General features: G+C 47.9%; 1 protein-coding gene across 2 annotated transcripts in view; it reads left to right on the forward strand.

The window, feature by feature from the left end:
* The window catches only part of GAS6 (growth arrest specific 6), a 333,398-nt gene that overhangs the window by 234,532 nt on the left and 85,312 nt on the right, over positions 1-13,554 (forward strand). For both annotated transcript variants that reach the window (XM_069204632.1, XM_069204633.1), the window contains exon 11: positions 13,382-13,546. In XM_069204632.1, the coding sequence (XP_069060733.1) occupies positions 13,382-13,546 (165 nt within the window). The remainder of the gene's footprint in view (positions 1-13,381; positions 13,547-13,554) is intronic.

Consider the following 13,554-nt stretch of genomic DNA (forward strand, 5'->3'; position numbering starts at 1 on the left):
TTATGAAACTATGGGGCGCAGGAACTGGGCCAGCCATATAGACTTGGAAAGAGTCCATGGATTAGTCATGGTAGCAGAAATGAAAATTTATGAAGGTAGAGGTTACCCCAAAAAGTTGTCAGAAATTTGCAAAGCATGGCAAATTTACAGTGGATTGAGTGTTTCGATGTGGACTAATTCATGAGCAGTGTGTGCATCCAAGTGGTTTTGGGGTGGAGGTTTCATTTTGAACTGACTATGGGCCCAATATACTTTCTTTAATACTTAAATGCAGATGAGCTTTTTCTTCGAGAAGTTCAAGTGCTAATAAGTTGTTGTATATGTTGATGTCATTAATAAAAATAATTTAAAAAAAGGAGATGATATGGAGTTGCATCATTTTGTGCTGGTGGATACTAAATGAAAAATTGCCTCTGGATTTTTCCATTTGAAGTACCTCTCTAAGTTTTCATAAGCTACAATTATGCCTTTACATGACAGGATAAAGGAGCAGCAATGAAAGAGTGAGGAGAAAGTGAACAGAAGGTACTTTGGCATACTTTTTAAAATAGGCTTCTCCACTGCTAGTCCCTTTTTGTTTCTCCTTCGCCATCACCACATCGCGGAGCTTAGTAGGCTGGTGTTAAATTCAGATTGGGTTCTTTATATATTCTATGGTTTGGCTTAGTGGTTCTCAGGAGGAGCGACAGAAGGTTGTTTAGAGAAGCACAGTAAGCCATACTCTCTGTCTATGAGCCAGGAATGCTTGCAACACACATAGTTGCTGTGGAGTAGGTTATTTTTCTTTTTCTTTTATTACTGGGCCAACATGCAGAATGTCATCAGGGCTTTGTTTTGGAACCAAACCACACAGTGCTCGTACTGATGCAGGTCTTGGTGTTTGGGAAGCACAAATGGTGTACTCCTGATGGTCATGCTGTCTCCCGTGCCTTGTCATTAGAAGTGTACATGGGTCTTTCTCTTCCCACTAAGGCACATAGTGAGATGGACAGGTTAAGGTGGGAGCGCTCTTTAGAGTAATTGTTGCTCTATCTGAGACCTCAGTAGAGTGTTTAGTTGTATTCACCAGTCTACATTACACGCCATAATTGCAACTATGTTCCTGACAATGTACGTTTGTCTTAAGGGGCATGTCTCTTTAAACCTACATATTAGTATATTCTGTCATACAATAATTTAAATTAATCATTCACTACTCTTGTCTTACATATTTTATTGAGTCAGTCGAAGATAACAAAGTTTGGGAAGTGTTCAGGCCTCGCCATTAGACACTTGTGAATTGTTTGCATCTGCCATTTCAGTTCTTTTTATTTTGTAACATTGAACATGTTCCTAGTTTCTAACGAAGAAAAAAAATACTTGACTGTGGTGCATTAATGAGAAGCTGCCAGGAGGGGGGACTGGGCAGGGGGGACAAGGAGGCCTCACAGGAGAAGAGGCATAGTTGTGGAGTGAGGAACAAGAGGAGGTGCTGAGTGCTACAAAGAGTAAGACGTACATGACAGAGGGATGGCTGGGATATTAGAACAAGAGGGAGTTGTGTATTGTGATGAGGAGGAAAATAAGAAGCATAGGAGTGAGTGAGATACATGGGCAAGAAGCAAGGGTTGGAGAGAGGGACGACAGGCAGATGCAGGTACCACGTACAGGTATGGGTATAAGCACTCATAGGAAAGAGGGTGGAGCAGGAAGAAGGAACGAGAGGGGAACCATGCAGGACAAAGAAAGATCAAGGCATACAAAAAATGGTGGTGGGGGCAGACCTGTAAGGGCTGACATAAGCTGGGAAAGTGGAATGGGATGGAAACAAGCATTGAGGAGCTTAAGTGAGGCCTGTTGCGGTAAAGTAGATCCTCATGCAGTTCAATTACAGGCACTCCATTGAAGGTGGAAAGATACATCCTAAAAGCAAATAGCACTATTTGAGAGAAAAATACTCCTCTGGGCTAAGTAAATACGTGATTGACAACATTTCAAACATTGCCAGAATGAGGCTGGTCAAAAAAGTCATAGGTTCAAAGAGTCAGCCCTAAAGCCCACTCTACATATATTATAGACACATAGCTTGACAGCTTAGCTGTCAAAAACAAGATCTAAAAATTGCATGTATGTACTATGCATGTAGGTATCTTTCATCTAGGTGCTCCAAAAAGATGTCACTTTTCCAAACGAGGTGTTCTGTGAATCCAGATGTTGCTTTTAATTAGGTGGTGCCCCTAAATATAGCCCAGTCCAGGTCACCACCCCTTGCCTATCCCTGAGCTTAGTCTCAGTCCAGAAAGGGGTAAAGACAGGAGGGAAAAGGATGGTGGCTTGGTGTGGTAGGGCTTGTTCCAGGAGATGGGGATGACAGCTCCTCTATTTGCTGATGTATGTTCCTTCTCAAAGGGCTGAGTCTTCAGTTTGTATCATGCTAAATGTATTATTGTTAGCTGCTGATGAGCCCTGTAAAAGGAGTAATAGATATGCTAAATCCATAACATGTATGTAAGGAAATGCCTCCTTGGCATGGTTACCCCCTGACTTTTTGCCTTTGCTGATGCTATGTTTTGAATTGAAAGTGTGCTGAGGCCTGCTAACCAGGCCCCAGCACCAGTGTTCTTTCCCTAACCTGTACTTTTGATTCCACAATTGGCACACCCTGGCATCCAGGTAAGTCCCTTGTAACTGGTACCCCTGGTACCAAGGGACCTGATGCCAGGGAAGGTCTCTAAGGGCTGCAGCATATCTTATGCCACCCTGGGGACCCCTCACTCAGCACAGACACACTGCTTGCCAGCTTGTGTGTGCTGGTGAGAACAAAACGAGTAAGTCGACATGGCACTCCCCTCAGGGTGCCATGCCAACCTCACACTGCCTATGCAGTATAGATAAGTCACCCCTCTAGTAGGCCTTACAGCCCTAAGGCAGGTTGCACTATACCATAGGTGAGGGCACCAGTACATGAGTACTGTGCCCCTACAGTGTCTAAGCCAAACCTTAGACATTGTAAGTGCAGGGTAGCCATAAGAGTATATGGTCTGGGAGTCTGTCAAACACGGACTCCACAGCACCATAATGGCTACACTGAAAACTGGGAAGTTTGGTATCAAACTTCTCAGCACAATAAATGCACACTGATGCCAGTGTACATTTTATTGTAAAATACACCCCAGAGGGCACCTTAGAGGTGCCCCCTGAAACCTTAACCGACTATCTGTGTAGGCTGACTAGTTCCAGCAGCCTGCCACAACCGAGACATGTTGCTGGCCCCATGGGGAGAGTGCCTTTGTCACTCTGAGGCCAGTAACAAAGCCTGCACTGGGTGGAGATGCTAACACCTCCCCCAGGCAGGAGCTGTCACACCTGGCGGTGAGCCTCAAAGGCTCACCCCTTTGTGCCAGCACCGCAGGACACTCCAGCTAGTGGAGTTGCCCGCCCCCTCCGGCCACGGCCCCCACTTTTGGCGGCAAGGCCGGAGAAAATAATGAGAAAAACAAGGAGGAGTCACTGGCCAGTCAGGACAGCCCCTAAGGTGTCCTGAGCTGAAGTGACTCTAACTTTTAGAAATCCTCCATCTTGCAGATGGAGGATTCCCCAATAGGATTAGGGATGTGACCCCCTCCCCTTGGGAGGAGGCACGAAGAGGGTGTACCCACCCTCAGGGCTAGTAGCCATTGGCTACTAACCCCCCAGACCTAAACACGCCCTTAAATTGAGTATTTAAGGGCTTCCCTGAACCTAAGAATTTAGATTCCTGAAACTACAAGAAGAAGAAGACTGGCGAGCTGAAAAACCCCTGCAGAGGAAGAACAGAAGACACCAACTGCTTTGGCCCCAGTCCTACCGGCCTGTCTCCTGCCTTCCAAAGAACCCTGCTCCAGCGACGCTTTCCAAGGGACCAGCGACCTCTGAATCCTCTGAGGACTGCCCGACTTCAAGAAAGACAAGAAACTCCCGAGGACAGCGGCACTGCTCCAAAAGAACTGCAACTTTGTTTCAAGGAGCAGACTTAAAGACCCCTGCAACTCCCCGCAAGAAGCGTGAGACTTGCAACACTGCACCCGGCGACCCCGACTCGACTGGTGGAGAACCAACCCCTCAGGGAGGACCCTCCGGCGACTCCGAGACCGTGAGTAACCAAAGTTGTCCCCCCTGAGCCCCCACAGCGACGCCTGCAGAGGGAATCCCGAGGCTCCCCCTGACCGCGACTGCCTGAAACTCCATTTCCCGACGGCTGGAAAAGACCCAGCACCCGCAGCCCCCAGCACCTAAAGGAACGGAACTCCTGTGCAGGAGTGACCCCCAGGAAGCCCTCTCCCTTGCCCAGGTGGTGGCTACCCCGAGGAGCCCCCCCCTTGCCTGCCTGCAACGCTGAAGAGATCCCTTGATCTCTCATTGATTTACATTGAAAACCCGACGCTTGTTTCTACACTGCACCCGGCCGCCCCAGTGCCGCTGAGGGTGTACTTTTTGTGTGAACTTGTGTCCCCCCCGGTGCCCTACAAAACCCCCCTGGTCTGCCCTCCGAAGACGCGGGTACTTACCTGCTGGTAGACCGGAACCGGGGCACCCCCCTCTCTCCATTGAAGCCTATGCGTTTTGGGCACCTCTTTGACCTCTGCACCTGACCGGCCCTGAGCTGCTGGTGTGGTAACTTTGGGGTTGCTCTGAACCCCCAACGGTGGGCTACCTTGGACCCAAACCCGAGACTTGTAAGTGATTTACTTACCTGACAAAACTAACAAAACTTACCTCCCCCAGGAACTGTGAAAATTGCACTGTGTCCACTTTTAAAACAGCTTATTGTGTTTTATGTAAAAAGTATACATGCTAATGTAATGATTTAAAGTTCCTGAAGTACTTACCTGTAATACATTTCAAATGAGATATTACATGTATAATTTGAACCTGTGGTTCTTAAAATAAACTAAGAAAATATATTTTTCTATAACAAAACCTATTGGCTGGATTTGTCTCTGAGTGTGTGTTCCTCATTTATTGCCTTTGTGTATGTACAACAAATGCTTAACACTACTCCTTTGATAAGCCTACTGCTCGACCACACTACCACAAAATAGAGCATTAGTATTATCTCTTTTTGCCACTATCTTACCTCTAAGGGGAACCCTTGGACTCTGTGCATACTATTCCTTACTTTGAAATAGTGCATACAGAGCCAACTTCCTACATTGGTGGCAGCGGTGGGATACAAGACTTTGCATTTGCTGGACTACTCAGCCAATACCTGATCACACGACAAATTCCAAAAATTGTCATTAGAAATTGTTTTTGCAATTTGAAATGTTTCTAAATTCTTAAAAGACCTGCTAGGGCCTTGCGTTAGATCCTGTTTAGCATTTCTTTTAGAGTTTAAAAGTTTGGTAAAAGTTTGAATTAGATTCTAGAACTAGTTTTTAGATTCTTAAAAAGTATTCCAACTTTTAGAAGCATAATGTCTAGTGCAGAGATGAATGTGGTGGAACTCGACACCACACCTTACCTCCATCTTAAGATGAGGGAGCTAAGGTCACTCTGTAAAATAAAGAAAATAGTAATGGGCCCCAGACCTTCCAAACTACAGCTCCAGGAGCTGTTGGCAGAGTTTGAAAAGGCCAACCCCTCTGAGGATGGCAAATCAGAGGATGATGATAGTGACTTGGAGGGTGATTCCCCCCTACCAGTCCTATCTAGGGAAGACAGGGCCTCTCAAGCCCTGACTCCACAAATCATAGTCAGAGATGCTGGTTCCCTCACAGGAGGGACCAACCTCTCTGAAATCACTGAGGATAACTCCAGTGAAGAGGACATCCAGTTAGCCAGGATGGCCAAAAGATTGGCTTTGGAAAGACAGATCCTAGCCATAGAAAGGGAAAGACAAGAGATGGGCCTAGGACCCATCAATGGTGGCAGCAACATAAATAGGGTCAGAGATTCTCCTGACATGTTGAAAATCCCTAAAGGGATTGTAACTAAATATGAAGATGGTGATGACATCACCAAATGGTTCACAGCTTTTGAGAGGGCTTGTGTAACCAGAAAAGTGAACAAATCTCACTGGGGTGCTCTCCTTTTGGAAATGTTCACAGGAAAGTGTAGGGATAGACTCCTCACACTCTCTGGAAAAGATGCAGAATCTTATGACCTCATGAAGGGTACCCTGATTGAGGGCTTTGGATTCTCCACTGAGGAGTATAGGATTAGATTCAGGGGGGCTCAAAAATCCTCGAGCCAGACCTGGGTTGACTTTGTAGACTACTCAGTAAAAACACTAGATGGTTGGATTCAAGGCAGTGGTGTAAGTAATTATGATGGGCTGTACAATTTATTTGTGAAAGAACACCTATTAAGTAATTGTTTCAATGATAAACTGCATCAGCATCTGGTAGACCTAGGACCAATTTCTCCCCAAGAATTGGGAAAGAAGGCGGACCATTGGGTCAAGACTAGGGTGTCCAAAACTTCCACAGGGGGTGACCAAAAGAAAGGGGTCACAAAACCTCCCCAGGGGAAAGGTGGTGAGACAGCCAAAAACAAAAATAGTAAAGAGTCTTCTACAGGCCCCCAAAAACCTGCACAGGAGGGTGGGCCCAGAGCCTCTTCACAAAACAATTCTGGGTACAAGGGTAAAAACTTTGATCCCAAAAAGGCCTGGTGTCGTAGCTGTAGTCAGCCTGGACACCAAACTGGAGACAAGGCCTGTCCCAAGAAAGATACCACTTCTAACTCCACTCCAGCTAAAACTGGAATGGCCAGTCTCCAAGTGGGATCAACAGTGTGCCCAGAGCAAATCAGGTGTCACACTGAAGCTACATTAGTCTCTGAGGGTGGGGTGGATTTAGCCACACTGGCTGCCTGGCCCGCTAACATGCAAAAATACAGGAAGCAGCTCTTAATTAATGGGACAAGTGTAGAGGGCCTGAGGGATACAGGTGCCAGTGTCACTATGGTGACAGAGAAACTGGTTTCCCCTGGCCAATACCTGGCTGGACAAACTTATCCAGTCACCAACGCTGACAATCAGACTAAAGTACATCCCATGGCTATGGTAACTTTAGAGTGGAGAGGGGTCAATGGCCTGAAACAGGTGGTGGTCTCCTCAAATATCCCAGTAGACTGTTTGCTTGGAAATGACCTGGAGTCCTCAGCATGGGCTGAGGTAGAACTGAAAACCCATGCAGCCATGCTGGGTATCCCTGAACTGGTGTGTGTCAAAACAAGGGCACAGTGCAAGGCACAGGGTGAAAACGTAGAGCTGGAGTCTGGAAGAAAGGCCCAGCCTACCAAGAGAAAAGGAAAGTCAGCTGGGAAACCAGCTGCAACACAACAAGAAAAAGAGAGCCTCTCTTCCCAGGAAGAAGTTCTGCCCTCTGAGGGAACTGAGCCTATGGAGCTGGAACCTTATCAGGTTGAGCTCTTGGGCCCAGGGGGACCCTCAAGGGAAGAGTTGTGTAAGGGACAAGAAACCTGTCCCTCTCTTGAAGGCCTTAGGCAGCAAGCTGCTGAAGAGTCCAAAGGCAAGAAAAATGGAACACATAGGGTCTATTGGGAAGATGGACTCCTGTACACTGAGGCAAGAGATCCCAAACCTGGTGCCACTAGGAGAGTGGTAGTGCCTCAGGGGTTCAGAGAGTTTATTCTGACCTTAGCCCATGATATTCCCCTTGCTGGGCATTTGGGACAAACCAAGACGTGGGAGAGGTTAGTCAACCACTTCTACTGGCCCAACATGTCCCAGAAGGTTAAGGAGTTTTGCACCTCCTGTCCCACCTGTCAAGCCAGTGGTAAGACAGGTGGACATCCAAAGGCCCCCCTCATTCCACTTCCAGTGGTGGGGGTCCCCTTTGAAAGAGTGGGTGTGGACATAGTGGGTCCACTAGAACCTCCCACAGCCTCAGGAAATATGTACATCCTAGTAGTAGTGGATCATGCTACTAGGTATCCTGAAGCTATTCCCCTTATGTCGACTACTGCCCCTGCAGTAGCCAAGGCCCTCATTGGTATCTTTACCAGAGTGGGCTTCCCTAAGGAGGTGGTGTCTGACAGAGGTACCAACTTCATGTCAGCATACCTAAAACACATGTGGAATGAATGTGGAGTGACTTATAAATTCACTACACCATATCATCCACAAACTAATGGCCTTGTTGAGAGATTCAACAAGACATTAAAGGGCATGATCATGGGGCTCCCAGAAAAACTCAAAAGGAGATGGGATGTCCTCCTGCCATGTCTGCTTTTCGCTTACAGAGAGGTGCCTCAGAAGGGAGTAGGGTTCTCACCCTTTGAACTTCTGTTTGGCCACCCTGTAAGAGGACCACTAGCTCTTGTGAAAGAAGGCTGGGAGAGACCTCGTCACGAGCCTAAACAAGACATAGTGGACTATGTACTTGGCCTTCGCTCAAGGATGGCAGAGTACATGGAAAAGGCAAGCAAAAACCTTGAGGCCAGCCAACAGCTCCAGAAGTGTTGGTATGACCAAAAGGCTGCACTGGTTGAATTTCAACCAGAGCAGAAAGTATGGGTTTTGGAGCCTGTGGCTCCCAGGGCACTTCAGGACAAATGGAGTGGCCCTTACCCAATCCTGGAAAAGAAGAGTCAGGTCACCTACCTGGTGGACCTAGGCACAAGCAGGAGCCCCAAGAGGGTGATCCATGTAAACCGCCTAAAACTCTTCCATGACAGGGCTGATGTGAATCTGTTGATGGTAACAGATGAGGACCAGGAAGCTGAGAGTGAGCCTCTCCCTGATCTCCTCTCATCAAACCCTAAAGATGGCTCAGTGGATGGAGTGATCTATTCAGACACCCTCTCTGGCCAACAGCAAGCTGACTGTAGGAGGGTCCTACAACAGTTTGCTGAGCTCTTTTCCCTAACCCCTGGTCAGACACACCTGTGTACCCATGATGTGGACACAGGAGACAGCATGCCTGTCAAAAACAAAATCTTCAGACAGTCTGATCAAGTTAAGGAAAGCATAAAGGTGGAAGTCCACAAGATGCTGGAATTGGGAGTAATTGAGTACTCTGACAGCCCCTGGGCTAGCCCAGTGGTCTTAGTCCCCAAACCTCACACCAAAGAAGGAAAGAGAGAGATGAGGTTTTGTGTGGACTACAGAGGACTTAACTCTGTCACCAAGACAGATGCCCATCCCATTCCTAGAGCTGACGAGCTGATTGACAAATTAGGTGCTGCCAAATTCTTAAGTACCTTTGACTTAACAGCAGGGTACTGGCAAATCAAAATGGCACCTGGAGCAAAAGAGAAAACAGCATTCTCCACACCTGATGGGCATTATCAGTTTACTGTTATGCCCTTTGGTTTAAAGAATGCCCTTGCCACCTTCCAAAGGTTGGTGAATCAAGTCCTTGCTGGGTTGGAGTCCTTTAGTGCAGCTTATCTTGATGATATTGCTGTCTTTAGCTCCAACTGGCAGGATCACCTGGTCCACCTGAAGAAGGTTTTGAAGGCTCTGCAATCTGCAGGCCTCTCTATCAAGGCATCCAAATGCCAGATAGGGCAGGGAACTGTGGTTTACTTGGGACACCTTGTAGGTGGAGGCCAAGTTCAGCCACTCCAGCCTAAGATCCAGACTATTCTGGACTGGGCAGCTCCAAAAACCCAGACCCAAGTCAGGGCATTCCTTGGCTTGACTGGGTACTGTAGGAGGTTTGTGAAGGGATATGGATCCATTGTGACAGCCCTCACAGAACTCACCTCCAAGAAAATGCCCAAGAAAGTAAACTGGACTGTAGAATGCCAACAGGCCTTTGACACCCTGAAACAAGCTATGTGCACAGCACCAGTTCTAAAAGCTCCAGATTACTCCAAGCAATTCATTGTGCAAACAGATGCCTCTGAACATGGGATAGGGGCAGTTTTGTCCCAAACAAATGATGATGGCCTTGACCAGCCTGTTGCTTTCATTAGCAGGAGGTTACTCCTCAGGGAGCAGCGTTGGAGTGCCATTGAGAGGGAGGCCTTTGCTGTGGTTTGGTCCCTGAAGAAGCTGAGACCATACCTCTTTGGTACTCACTTCCTAGTTCAGACTGACCACAGACCTCTCAGATGGCTGATGCAAATGAAAGGTGAAAATCCAAAACTGTTGAGGTGGTCCATCTCCCTACAGGGAATGGACTTTATAGTGGAACACAGACCTGGGACTGCCCATGCCAATGCAGATGGCCTTTCCAGGTTCTTCCACTTAGAAAATGAAGACTCTCTTGGGAAAGGTTAGTCTCATCCTCTTTCGTTTGGGGGGGGGGTTGTGTAAGGAAATGCCTCCTTGGCATGGTTACCCCCTGACTTTTTGCCTTTGCTGATGCTATGTTTTGAATTGAAAGTGTGCTGAGGCCTGCTAACCAGGCCCCAGCACCAGTGTTCTTTCCCTAACCTGTACTTTTGATTCCACAATTGGCACACCCTGGCATCCAGGTAAGTCCCTTGCAACTGGTACCCCTGGTACCAAGGGCCCTGATGCCAGGGAAGGTCTCTAAGGGCTGCAGCATATCTTATGCCACCCTGGGGACCCCTCACTCAGCACAGACACACTGCTTGCCAGCTTGTGTGTGCTGGTGAGAACAAAACGAGTAAGTCGACATGGCACTCCCCTCAGGGTGCCATGCCAACCTCACACTGCCTATGCAGTATAGATAAGTCACCCCTCTAGTAGGCCTTGCAGCCCTAAGGCAGGGTGCACTATACCATAGGTGAGGGCACCAGTACATGAGTACTGTGCCCCTACAGTGTCTAAGCCAAACCTTAGACATTGTAAGTGCAGGGTAGCCATAAGAGTATATGGTCTGGGAGTCTGTCAAACACGGACTCCACAGCACCATAATGGCTACACTGAAAACTGGGAAGTTTGGTATCAAACTTCTCAGCACAATAAATGCACACTGATGCCAGTGTACATTTTATTGTAAAATACACCCCAGAGGGCACCTTAGAGGTGCCCCCTGAAACCTTAACCGACTATCTGTGTAGGCTGACTAGTTCCAGCAGCCTGCCACAACCGAGACATGTTGCTGGCCCCATGGGGAGAGTGCCTTTGTCACTCTGAGGCCAGTAACAAAGCCTGCACTGGGTGGAGATGCTAACACCTCCCCCAGGCAGGAGCTGTCACACCTGGCGGTGAGCCTCAAAGGCTCACCCCTTTGTGCCAGCACCGCAGGACACTCCAGCTAGTGGAGTTGCCCGCCCCCTCCGGCCACGGCCCCCACTTTTGGCGGCAAGGCCGGAGAAAATAATGAGAAAAACAAGGAGGAGTCACTGGCCAGTCAGGACAGCCCCTAAGGTGTCCTGAGCTGAAGTGACTCTAACTTTTAGAAATCCCCCATCTTGCAGATGGAGGATTCCCCAATAGGATTAGGGATGTGACCCCCTCCCCTTGGGAGGAGGCACGAAGAGGGTGTACCCACCCTCGGGGCTAGTAGCCATTGGCTACTAACCCCCCAGACCTAAACACGCCCTTAAATTTAGTATTTAAGGGCTTCCCTGAACCTAAGAATTTAGATTCCTGAAACTACAAGAACAAGAAGACTGCCGAGCTGAAAAACCCCTGCAGAGGAAGAACAGAAGACACCAACTGCTTTGGCCCCAGTCCTACCGGCCTGTCTCCTGCCTTCCAAAGAACCCTGCTCCAGCGACGCTTTCCAAGGGACCAGCGACCTCTGAATCCTCTGAGGCCTGCCCGACTTCAAGAAAGACAAGAAACTCCCGAGGACATCGGCACTGCTCCAAAAGAACTGCAACTTTGTTTCAAGGAGCAGACTTAAAGACCCCTGCAACTCCCCGCAAGAAGCGTGAGACTTGCAACACTGCCCCCAGCGACCCCGACTCGACTGGTGGAGAACCAACACCTCAGGGAGGACCCTCCGGCGACTCCGAGACCGTGAGTAACCAAAGTTGTCCACCCTGAGCCCCCACAGCGACGCCTGCAGAGGGAATCCCGAGGCTCCCCCTGACCGCGACTGCCTGAAACTCCATTTCCCGACGGCTGGAAAAGACCCTGCACCCGCAGCCCCCAGCACCTAAAGGAACGGAACTCCTGTGCAGGAGTGACCCCCAGGAAGCCCTCTCCCTTGCCCAGGTGGTGGCTACCCCGAGGAGCCCCCCCCTTGCCTGCCTGCAACGCTGAAGAGATCCCTTGATCTCTCATTGATTTACATTGAAAACCCGACGCTTGTTTCCACACTGCACCCGGCCGCCCCAGTGCCGCTGAGGGTGTACTTTTTGTGTGAACTTGTGTGCCCCCCGGTGCCCTACAAAACCCCCCTGGTCTGCCCTCCGAAGATGCGGGTACTTACCTGCTGGTAGACCGGAACCGGGGCACCCCCTTCTCTCCATTGAAGCCTATGCGTTTTGGGCACCTCTTTGACCTCTGCACCTGACCGGCCCTGAGCTGCTGGTGTGGTAACTTTGGGGTTGCTCTGAACCCCCAACGGTGGGCTACCTTGGACCCAAACCCGAGACTTGTAAGTGATTTACTTACCTGACAAAACTAACAAAACTTACCTCCCCCAGGAACTGTGAAAATTGCACTGTGTCCACTTTTAAAACAGCTTATTGTGTTTTATGTAAAAGGTATACATGCTAATGTAATGATTTAAAGTTCCTGAAGTACTTACCTGCAATACCTTTCAAATGAGATATTACATGTATAATTTGAACCTGTGGTTCTTAAATTAAACTAAGAAAAGATATTTTTCTATAACAAAACCTATTGGCTGGATTTGTCTCTGAGTGTGTGTTCCTCATTTATTGCCTGTGTGTATGTACAACAAATGCTTAACACTTCTCCTTTGATAAGCCTACTGCTCGACCACACTACCACAAAATAGAGCATTAGTATTATCTCTTTTTGCCACTATCTTACCTCTAAGGGGAACCCTTGGACTCTGTGCATACTATTCCTTACTTTGAAATAGTGCATACAGAGCCAACTTCCTACAATGTAGTTTTGCGCATTTCAGCTATAATCTCTATGAGGGTACATCTGGTTTGAATTTTCGCAGTACCCTTCCACGAAGGGTTTTTAAACTTGATGCAGTAGATCATGAATCAATTGCAACCATTTTCACAGATGTTGCATTTCAACCCAGTCATGAAACTTGTCTGCAAAATTCACTTGAAAAAACAATTGAGTGATATTAATGGGACCGCCTCACTATGAGCTTCAGAAGCTGTCGATCATAATCACAAGAGGGTAAAATTAATATTACATAGATCTGAGGTCAGAATATGACCAACAGGCGCGGAAAAAAGTGACCCACATTAATCCGTATGAACCTAGGTGGTACAGTATGAAATTAGGATCGTTTTATTTTCTACAGTGCGTCATTGTTCTGAAACGTTTGTCTTTTGGATTTTTTTCTATGATGCTTCTTGGCTTTGTTTTTAGATCTCTGTTGAGGAGCTGGACAGAAGTTTGGTCATCAAAGTGAACAAGGAAGCGGTTATGAAAATAGCAGTGTCTGGAGATCTGTTCACCTTTGAAAAAGGATTATACCAGCTGAATCTCACGGTGGGAGGCATTCCTTTCAAGCACAACGAGCTAAACCAACCCGTAAGTGC

The sequence above is a fragment of the Pleurodeles waltl genome, chromosome 8 (assembly GCF_031143425.1).
Source record: "Pleurodeles waltl isolate 20211129_DDA chromosome 8, aPleWal1.hap1.20221129, whole genome shotgun sequence".
Taxonomy (NCBI): Eukaryota; Metazoa; Chordata; class Amphibia; order Caudata; family Salamandridae; genus Pleurodeles; species Pleurodeles waltl.